This window comes from Neomonachus schauinslandi, chromosome 9 (genome assembly GCF_002201575.2).
Source record: "Neomonachus schauinslandi chromosome 9, ASM220157v2, whole genome shotgun sequence".
Classification (NCBI taxonomy): Eukaryota; Metazoa; Chordata; class Mammalia; order Carnivora; family Phocidae; genus Neomonachus; species Neomonachus schauinslandi.
In genome coordinates, this window is record NC_058411.1 from 140,777,929 (window position 1) to 140,789,026 (window position 11,098).

The 11,098-nt window shown below is 47.6% G+C and overlaps 1 protein-coding gene across 1 annotated transcript in view; it reads left to right on the forward strand.

Moving 5' to 3' along the window:
* ADAMTSL3 (ADAMTS like 3) overlaps nt 1-11,098 on the forward strand; it is a 343,828-nt gene that overhangs the window by 327,313 nt on the left and 5,417 nt on the right. Inside the window, exons 26-28 of the mRNA XM_021680458.1 lie at nt 30-234; nt 4,682-4,782; nt 9,810-10,024. Coding sequence (XP_021536133.1) covers nt 30-234; nt 4,682-4,782; nt 9,810-10,024 — 521 coding nt within the window. The remainder of the gene's footprint in view (nt 1-29; nt 235-4,681; nt 4,783-9,809; nt 10,025-11,098) is intronic.

Consider the following 11,098-nt stretch of genomic DNA (forward strand, 5'->3'; position numbering starts at 1 on the left):
CACTGAGCTGCTGTAGTTTTTGTTCCCAGGTGGTCCACGAGCGCGTGGTCCGAGTGCTCTGTGTCTTGCGGCGAAGGGTTCCACAGTCGGCAAGTGACCTGCAGACGCGCCACAGCCGGTGGCACTAGGCAGGTGATGTCTCCGAGGGCGTGTGCTCCCCGAGAGCGGCCTCCGGGAAGAAGGCCATGTTCCGGTCATCCTTGTGGCCAGGGGGTCGTTGAGCCAGGGGGCCAGGTACGGCGGACAGATCTGGTGCTTTGACAGTAATGTACTCATATACGCATATGTTTTTTTAATTTGGGGGGAAACATCTGATTGATCTCTGAAGCGGATGGATGTGTCTGACCTCAAGGATTAGATCTGGAAATCACGGTGTCTCTGTCTTCCAGTATAAAGGTGAACCAAAGTTGGCTTCTTTGAATAGAGTGGCTCGGTGACAGAAGTTGCAAGATTGGCTGGTCTGGGGCAGAAGGAGTAAGAGCAGGCTTCGAGAAGGGAGCAGAGGATCATTAGTAACATGGGCACAGAAGTCTCAGAGCCCGTATCCCAAACGCCACCTTGAACAACATTATAAGTAAAAAAATATTTGGGAAAAAGAAGTCTAAAGAAATGTCTAGGAACCTAATTAGTCTACTAGGGCTGCCCCGTAACAAAATACCACAGACTGGGCGCTGCGGAGAGCAAAAGTTTATTTTCTCACAGTTCTGGAGGCTGGAAGTCCAAGGTCAAGGTTCTGTCAGGGTTGCTTTTGTAAGACCTCACTTTCCCTCTTAAAGACAGCTGTCTTCTCACTGGGTCCTCACATGGACTCTTCTCTGTGCAGAGAGAGACTGAGAGAGAGACTTCTGTCTCTTCCTCTTCTTGTAAGGACACTATTCCTAGCAGCTTAAGGCCCCACCTTTATGACAGCATTTCACTGTTAATACCTCCTTATAGAAACTGTCCCCAAATACAGTCACAACGGGGGTTAGGGCTACCACATACAAATTTTGAGGGGACACAGTTTGGTCCATAACATTCCGCCCTCTGCCCCCTCCCCTAAATTCATGTCCTTCTTGTATACAAAGTACATTCATCCCATCCCAATATCCTTAGAAGTCTTGACCCATTCTGTCCTCAATTCAAATCCAAAGTCTCACCAAGTGTCATCTAAATTAGGAGTGGGTAAGAAGTGAGCCGTCCTGACGCAGAATTCCTCTCTCCCTGTGAACCTGTGAAGGCAGACAAGTTACATACTTCCAAAATACAGTGATACAACAAGCAGAGGACAGACGTTCCCTTTCCAAACCAGAGAAATCAGAAGAGGAAACGGGCGGTGGGTCCCAGTCAAGTCCAAAATTTAGCAGGACTAATTCCATTAGATCCTAACACTTGGAGAATAATCCTCTTTGGCTTGACGCTCTGCCCTCCAGACCCACCAGGGCAGCGGCATTGCCCCATGGCCCTAGACAGCAGCCTATCCCACGTGGCTCTTTGGAGGGTCCCTGCTCCTGAAGGGAGGGGCAGGGGCAGCGGGGCCCGCGGAAATCGAGGGAACAGCCTCCCCCTCCCCCGGGGCCTGTCCTGGGAGCGGCATCCCTGGTGAGCTCTGAATCTGGGGTCATTCTTCTCTCTTCCTGAAGGATAAAGCATGTTTGCAGCTGAATGGCTTTATCCCATCCTGTAGAATCCACAGTTTCTAAAGCCTTCCTTAACTGGGTCCCTTCAGTGTCTCTCCTGGTACAATCCTATCTCTATTCCTGGCTTCCACTGGGATGGCTGATTAACTCCATGGGGAATCTCCTTATGGAGTGATTGTCCAGCCACACCATTCGTGTTCCTTCCAGAACATACTTTCTCATTCTTTGAAATATGGATGGACTGAGAATTTTCCGAATCCTCCAGTTATGATTCCTTTTTGTTTAATGATTCCTTCAGTTTATCTGTCCACTCACATTCTGCTGTAAGCACTAAGGGGAAGCCAGGTGGCACCCTGAACACTTTGCTTAGAAATCTCCCCGGTGAAATATCCAGTTTCATCACTTGCAAGTTCTATCATCCACAAAACACTAGAACACAATTCGGCCAAGTTTTTGCCATTTTATTTTATTTTTTTAAGATTTATTTATTTATTAGAGAGAGAGAACGAGTGTGAGTGGGGGAAGGGGGGAGAGGGAGAGAGAGAATCTCAAGCAGACTCCCCAGTGAGCACAGAGCCCAACTCGGGGCTCGATCTCATGACCCTGAGATCATGATCTGAGCTGAAACCAAGAGTTGGAAGCTCAACCAACTGAGCCACCCAAGTGCCCCAAGTTTTTGCCATTTGAGAAGGACGATCACCTTTCCTTCAGTTCCCAGTAAGCATGTTCCTTACTTCTACCTGAAACCTCATCAGAGTCCTCTTAAATGTTCGCATTTCTAACAACGTGCCCTTCAAGGTAGTCTAGCTTTTTCTGGCATGTACCTCAAAACTCTTCCAACCTTTACCCATCACCCAGTTCCAGAGCCACTAACACAGTTTTAGATATTTGTTCTAAGATTAGGACCAAAATCTATATATCTGTATTAGCCAGGGTCCTCCAGGGAAACAGAACCAATAGGGTGTTGGGGTGTGTGTGTGTCTGTGTGTGTGCATGAGTTAATGAGTTAATGCAGTTATGGAGCTTGACAAGTCCCAAGAGCCGCAGGGTGAGTCAGGAAGCTGGAAGATCCAGGACGGCTGAGTGTGTCATTCCAGCTCAGAAGCCAACAGGCTACAGACCCAGGAAGAGCCAGTGTTTCAGTTCAAGTCCAAAAGCAGGAAAAAGCCAATATCCCAGTTCAAAGACAGTCAGTCAGGAGGAATTCCCTTTTACTTGGGGAGGAATTCCCTCTTCCTTTTCTGGGGCCTATTCAGCCCATCAACTGATTGGGTGAGGCCCACCCACATTAGAACAATCTGCTTTCCCTCGAGTACTGATTTAAATGTTAATCTCCTCCAGAAACATCCTCCCAGAAGCACTTGGAATACTGCTTGGCCAAATATCTGGGCACACCATGGCCTAGCCAAGCTGACACATAAAATTAACCAAAACAGAACCCGTAAAGAGAAATAGAACACACTGTTGAAACACGTAAAGAAAAAGTAGGACAAATAAAGGTATTCTCCGTACTGTAAAGATGTCTGCTCCCTTAAATGAACTGAAACACGTAATAGAATTCCAACAAAGACTGCAGTAGAATTCTTTTTTTGGAACTTAAGATAATTCTGACATTCATGTGGGAGAACAAATGAGCACAGGGAATTTTTAGGAAAGACAACTTTTAGAGGGGTGGACAGACCTTCTTTAGCTGGTGTTAGCTGATGTAAGTAAAATAATGTAGTGTTGGTGCAGGAGTAACCCTGAGTCATGCAGTGAAATGAGAGGACAGACCCGTGTTAAGTGGGTTTAAAGTTCAATGGTAATTAACCAAAACGGAAGAATGGTTTAAAAAAATAGTGTTAAACTACAATAGGTTTTTTAAAGAAATTAGAGAAGATCTAAATGAATGGAAAGACATCCCATATTTATGGATCAGATCACTTAATGTTAAGCTGACCATGCTTTCCTAATTGATCTACAGATTCAACACAATCCCCATAAAAATCCCAGCTGGATTCTCTGCAGAAATTGACAAGCTGATCCTAAAATTCAAATGGAAATATAAAGGACCCAGAATAACCAAGTCAATCTTGAAAAAAGAACAAGGTTGGAGGGCTCCAACTTGTTGGTTTCCAAACTTACTACAGAGCTGTAGTAATCAAGACAGCGTGGTGCTGACAGGGGATAGACATATAGGTTGCTGAATTAGAATTTAAGGTCGAGAGAGAAATTTCTAGATCTGTGTCATTCGGTTTCATACAAGGGTGACAAGACCATTCATTGGAGAAAGAATAATCTCTTTGACAAATGGTGCCGGACAACTGGATATCCACACACACAGAAAAATGAAGTTGGACCCTAGCTTATGCCATATGCAAAAAATTAACTCAAAGTGGATCAAAGACCTAAATTTAAGAGCTAAAACTATAAAGCTCTTGGAAGAAATGTAGACATAAATTGTCATGCCTTGGATTAGGAAGTGGTTTTTTAGATATGACACCAAAAACACAAGCTACAACAACAAAAACAGTTACACTGGGCAATGTAAAAATTAAAAGCTTTTGTGTTACAGAGGACGTGACCGGGAAGGTGAATGAAAATAGAACCAGTGTGATGGGAAAGGCCTTTTCAAGCATTAAACAGAGTATAAGGAAAAATTAATATGTATTATGACTACATGAAAATGTAAGAACCCCATGTCAGAAAAAAATTTTTTTCTTTAATTGAACTCACCTTAACTCACTTTTGCTCAGAGCAGGAAAACCCAAAGTTGGCAGTTGCTTATGGTTTTAAGCAATGTCATTTCTGGACCGAAGCCCCGTCAATTACAGACTGACCCCGTCCTTTTCCCTTCTCCCCAGAGACGGTCTAAGTTTCGGGGGGCTGGAGGGGGAAGAGGGGGAGGAAGATGCTCAGGTATCTTCCTGGCTCTGAGGGAGGGCTGTCTGGTCCTCAGAGCTGCACTCCCATCCTCCCTGACATCCCCTGGGGACCACCAGCCCCCCCTCAGTGCATGACCTTGGTACCACGGCAGGCGTGAGCTCACAGGTTGTTTATGCTGCGCTGTGCTTCTGTTCCAGTGTCCAGCACGTTGCCTGGGTCGCACTGGGAGGATGCAGCGGCAGCATGCAGTTTGTCAACATCACAACAGCTCTGACCCCCGCTGTGATGACAGAAGGAGGTACTGACTCGGCCCAGAACCCTCTCTTGCCTCAGTCCGTGGTTGTGACTGCCTGAAAATGGAATGACTTCCCCTGGCCCCTGCCTCTCACAACTGACAGTTCCTATCCAATGATGATTTCTTATAGTACCATCCTCGACAGTATACATTATACTGAAATATTAATTAATATGCACTATTATAATTACAAGTTATTTGGGCGTTAAACATATTTAGAGAGGGACACCCCAAAGAGAAAAAAAGAGTAGCATTGAGGACAGATATTTTTCCCTCTATATACAAAGCTGGTTAAGCCTAATGATATTTAAGTTTACAGATTAAATCTTCCTAATGTTTTCAGTGGATTGCTGTATTCCTCTGTCTAGAAACTGTTTTTTTTTTTTTTAAGATTTTATTTATTTACTTGAGAGAGAGCATGAGAGAGAGAGAGAGCATAGGAGAGGGAGAAGCAGGCTTCCCGCCGAGCAGGGAGCCCGATGTGGGGCTCGATCCCCGGACCCTGGGATCATGACCAGAGCTGAAGGCAGACGCTTAACCGACTGAGTCACCCAGGTGCCCCTAGAAACTGTTTTGATGAACATGTTGGCACAGCAGTGTAGCAGAGAATGAAACAAGCTTTTACCTCGCAAAGGGGCTTAAACTCGAAAAGAGTTTGCTTTTCTCTTGTGTAGGAATCAAAGCTGGTGCTCGGTTTGGGGTAGAGGGGCGTTGTTCCACGAGGTCACCCTGAGACCCAGGCTCCTTCCACCTGGCGACTCCGCCGTCCCAGAGGAGCGCGCCCCAGCCAGCAGGGTGTGGGGAGAGAGCCAGAAAGCACACTAATGAGGGAATGTGGAATTCTCCCACTCTCTTCCTGTGTGACCCGGGCTACCCAGCCTTCTGATCTGCAAAACGGGGTATTACTGTCTACATAAAATTATGGTTGCAAGGTTTCGAGTAGTTGGCTTAGTGTGAAAGCACCTAAGCAGCCTGGGTCATAGAAGATGCTCAAAATATGGCTCCCTTTCCCTCCTCCCCACCCGGAGTGTTGCCAGAGAAAATGAGATGACCTTGACAGTTGGCTCAGTTTCCATTTTGAGCCTTCAGTAGGGTTTGGCAATGTAGAATCTTCTGTGTTTCCTATTCCCCACAACACAACTCAAGCCAGAACTATTTTCCTCAAGTGGAAAATGGAACTGCTGCCCTCCTTCTCAATAGACAACCTAGTTTTGTCTTTTGCTGAGAAGATAGAGACCACACACAGACTGATATGGATCACCCCAGATGTTTCACTTTGCATTCTCAAAGATAGACTTCCGACACAAACGCATACATGGACTGAGCTTTCTTTTTTAACATACCTGATGTACTTTTCCGAAACTTGCTTTTTCTCCTTATCAATACATTATAGACTTTTTCTCCATCTTAGTACCTAAGATTCACTTTGCTCTTTTTCATTGTTGTATTTAACATTATTACCTCATTCCATTGCTGATGGACATTTAACTTTTTCATGAACATTATATGGGTTTTCAGTCTTTAAAAATTTTGCCCATCTGCAGGGTGAAAAATTACATCCTATTGTAATTTGTACTTTTCTGATTACTTTTTTTTTTTTAGAGAGAGTGAGCGAGAGGGACAGCACATGCACATGCTCGCAAGCAGAGGGGAGGGGCAGAGACAGAGGGTGAGAGAGAATATTAAGCAGATCCCCCCTCAGCGTGGAGCCCAACACAGGGTTCAGTCTCGCGGCCCTGAGATCATGACCTGAGCCCAAATCAAGAGTCAGACGCTCAACCGACTGAGCCACCCAGGTGCCCCTCTGATAACTTTTTATATACCTTTTGGCTCCTTGTAATATTTTCTCAAACCCATCTACTTTTTTTCCATCTCTACCACAATTACTTGTAGCCAAGCCATCCCAGCCTGAGCGATCCTTTCCAAAATCAAATCTGATCATACCACCACCACCACTTTAGAGACCTCACTTGCTCTTTGGAAGAAGGGTGACCAAAGTCTGTAATGTGACCTAGAAAATGCCACACGGTAAACACTTCCCTCCCTTTATTTATTTATTTTTTAAAGAATTTATTTTTAGAGAAGAGAGATTAGAGAGAGAGGGAAACCATGGGGGAGAAGCAGAGGGAGAGAGAGAGAGAATCTCAAACAGACTCCCTGTTTAGTGAGGAGTCAGACACGGGGCTCGATCCCACGACCCCAAGACCACCACCTGAGCTGAAATCAAGATTCACACACTCAACCGACTGAGCCACCCAGGCACCCCTCTTCCCTCCCTTCACAGCCACATCCCAAACCTCACACCCGCTCACTCTTGGCGCTCCAGCCACGGTGTCCTTCCTTCAGGACCCACACTGGACGTGCCACATGCTTTCTAACCACTGGCAGCGAAAACAAGAAGCAGAAATATAGTGGAGAGGATAGAAGCATGGAAGGATCTATCAGGAGGCTCAATACATGGCCAAATGGGGCTTTAGAGACAGAGATGTGGGGGTTCCTGGGTGGCTCAGGCAGTTAAGCGTCTGCCTTCGGCTCAGGTCATAATCCCAGGGTCCTGGGATCGAGCCCCACATCGGGCTCCCTGCTCCACGGAGAGCCTGCTTCTCCCTCTCCCTCTGCGCCTCCCCCCTGCTTGTGTTCGAGCTCTCGCTCAAATAAATAAATAAAATCTTTAAAAAAAAAAAAGAAAAAGAAAAAGATGAACTGAAAACGTCAAAAATGTTTAAAAGAAATAGAAGAAGAAAGGTTCCCTGGGAGGGGCCTGGGGGGCGTGGAAGTGTGACAGAGAGGGTGCGAATTAGCTGGGGAGCGCAGCACACATACAACTCGGGGCCCCGAGGCAGCGCTTCCAGACACAGGGAGTTTGCTTCCAAAGCGGTGATTCCTCGGAATTATCTGGGATGTTTCTTTACAGTAAGGATTCTCGGTCCTTGCCTGGGACTGCATGAATGGGAATCTTTGGGAGTGGAGCCTGGCCATCTGCATCTCTTTAAAGCTGCCGGGCCCTTGGGATGACGGTCAGGCTTGGAATCTGTCCGCTGGAGTCCGTGGTTGCATCTGGCTGATGGGGAAAGGGGTGGTCTGAGGTAGGAGAGGAGTTCGACTGAACAGCGATGAGACCTTGGGGAGACTAGGAGAACAGGGGGACTTTGTGCCTTTTGGTGCCGTGTCCGCTTTCATGTTTTAGACAGGAGAGCATGTGAGCCGCGCATGCACACGTGTGCACAGTGCTGGCGCCCAGACTGTGTCCCCCTAGCTGGGGCATCCCTGTCCCCAGGCCTGTCCCTGGCCAGGAGGACGTGGGATGCTCTATACTGGACCGACTGACCTTTCTTTCACTAGGTCCTCAATGACCAGCCTCTGGATCTGCAGCTGCAGCATTGATCTCTAGCCCCCTGTGTCCTCTCCTCTTTCATAAGCTCTGGGGCTCCTTCTGACTTGCCACTGGCCCTGCCTTCCGTCAGAACAGAAGGTAGCCGTGTTAGTTAGGGTCCTTTGGGCTGGAAACTGTTAACAGAGTTGACTCGGAATGACATGCATAAAAGGTGGGCAATTTCTTATTAAGACGGGACCACCCAACACTCGTGCACAACAATTTGGTATCCTTTTAAAATACATTTTTTGTGTGTTCTGTGAATATTCAATTTTTTCAGTAGAAAAAGCTCATCTCTGCATGGGGGGGGATGGCTGAGGAGTACTGGGTCTATGCTCGGTTGTCCAAAGCAACTACACTTTTGGCCGCTAGGATTCATACCCACTGGGGAAAACGAAAGCCCTGTAATTAATAAGCTACCCTCCTCTTCTTTGTAAAATCCTATAGTTTGGTGTGACCCTGTTGTTCAAATAAACCTTTTGATGGCGTCTCCCCCTACTGGCTACTCAGAGTACTGCTTCCAACTGTTTGTAATAACTTCTCCCTGGAGCAGCTCAGGTTATGACGTTTTCTCCATCTTACTATATTTCCAGTGGCATTCCTACACTCCTTATAGATCATGTGCGCTGGTGAGGAGCCTCTTACAGGAACACAAAAATGCCCCTAAGAATCCAAAGGGAGAATGCCATCAGACCGCAGGAAGGACTGTGACCAAGAAATGAGAAGTCATTGGGGTTTTTTTTTTTCCCCCCCTCTGGTCTTTGCAGCTCTCTGTGTTTTGCTTCCTTCTTTGTTATTTTCCTGAATTTTTTTTTTCTAGTTCTCTGGCCCGTGTGGCAGAATATGGCCAGCACTGCTCCAGCCTTCATGTTTACAGGTCTTGTTCCAGCAACTTCCAAATTCCTGGAATAAAAACAGTTATTGAACCAGCTTGGTGAAGCTAGGGCTGTCTTTCAGTCGCCTGTGGGGTGGGAGAGAGTCCCGGGTAGTACAGAGAAATCTCCCAGGACCCCTGCCACAGGGAACAAGGGCATTTTCCCCAAAGTGGGTCCACCAAGCTGGCTCTCTCTTTTAGGCTAAGTATCTTCCAAAGTCAGAGGGCACAAAGTCAGAACTCTGTTCTGTTTGAAAGGGTGAGGAACCAGAGATAGATCCCTGCCCCCAAACAGTCTTTATTGACTCTGACTGTGAGTCATGGTGTGGCCTAACTCTGTTAGAGTGCCGTCCCTTCGCAGACGAGCTCGCTCGCACACACGTTTACTCTCACACCCGAATCTACCCCAGGTGCTTCGATAAACACAACCGAACGTTTGTTAGCAAATCTGAAGCGGCTGATTGTGAGCCATTCCTCTCTTCCTTGCCTAAACTGACCTGCTCCGGCTTATCAGGACAGTGCATCCTTTGGGGTGCGTGTCTTGACTCGGTGTGGAAAGCAAGTGGAAACATGTGGTTTGCTTGCCTGACAAGGGTCACGACTGCGTCACCAACCACGCGCCATGCAAATCATACACCTGACGAGTAGGGTCCTAACCCGGAAGCCTTTAGTGTACTGAAAACAGAGTTCGCTGGAAGGCTCATCCCAGCAAGAAGTGACACCCTGCTTCTCCGTTTTCCAGTTTGTTTTTTTCCCTTGTTTTTTCCTTTTTTTCTCTTTCAGACCCACCTTGAGGAGGAACTGCTCATCGGGGGCTTGTGACTCGTGTTGGAGCGCAGGCCCCTGGAGGCCCTGCACGGCAGCCTGCGGCCGGGGCTTCCAGTCTCGGAAAGTCGACTGTGTCCGCACGAGGAGCTGCAGACCTGTGGCGGAGAGACACTGTGTGCAGAAAAAGAAACCAGCTTCCTGGCGGCACTGCCTTGGGCCTCTCTGTGATAGTACGTAGCCCTCTCAGGTATCCCCACCGGCGGCAGCCCTGCCCCAGCCAGGCCCCGGGGGTGCTCACCTGGCTGACCGGCCATTCGGGACGCAGGGGACATCCTGGGACGTTAGGAGATGAGCAGCTTTGCTATGGGTGGGCCTCGGCGTTCTCAGGAGAACCAGCTGGGTGTCGGCGGCACTGGCCATGACGGACTCCCCTTCTGCCCAGAGGGAGGTCTCGTCTGCTACCATAGGGATTCTTTTCCTTTTTTCCTGTTACTATTTTTTTAAATTTATTATTATGTCCAATTAGCCAGCATATAGTCCATCATTAGTTTTTGATGTAGTGTTCAACGATTCACGAGTTGTGTAAAACACCCCGGGCTCATCACCACACGTGCCCCCCTTAATAAAAATTTGACATAGGTGTTTATATTATTATTATATGATATTATATATATTAATTGTAATATCATATATGTTCATATACACATATATTTTATATTATTATGTATATTACAATCGTTATCTTATTTTTACAAAACTTCATCATAAATATATTTTGCTAGGGAGCAGGTCCCTCGCTTCTATCAGTTTTCCAAGGGCTCCTCGCCCCCGCTGTTCTCAGCACTGAGAGGAGGAGTGTAGGCCAGAAGGGCCGGGAGGCCCCGGAGAGCAGGGTGAGGCCACTTGGCCTGGCTGAGAAGTGAGCCCCGTGTGCTTCTGGCTCTCGTGCAGGGCCGTGCCTCCAACCCAAGCCTAGTGGGGTTACTTGTCAATGATTTTTTATTTGAGTCCGGCTGACGCATGACGTTGCAATGGTTTCAGGTGTAAGACGTAGTGATTGGACAACTCTCTCTGTGATGCTGGGCTGCCCACAAGTACAGCTGCGACCCGTCCCCACCCGCCCCCACCCGTCCCCAACCGTCCCCACAAGTCCCCAACCATCCCCGCAAGTCCCCACCCATCCCCAACCGTCCCCATCTGTCCCCACAAGTCCCCACCCGTCCCCATCCGTCCCCACCCATCTCCACCTGTCCCCACCCATCTCCACCCATCCCCACCCATCCCCACAAGTCCCCACCCATCCC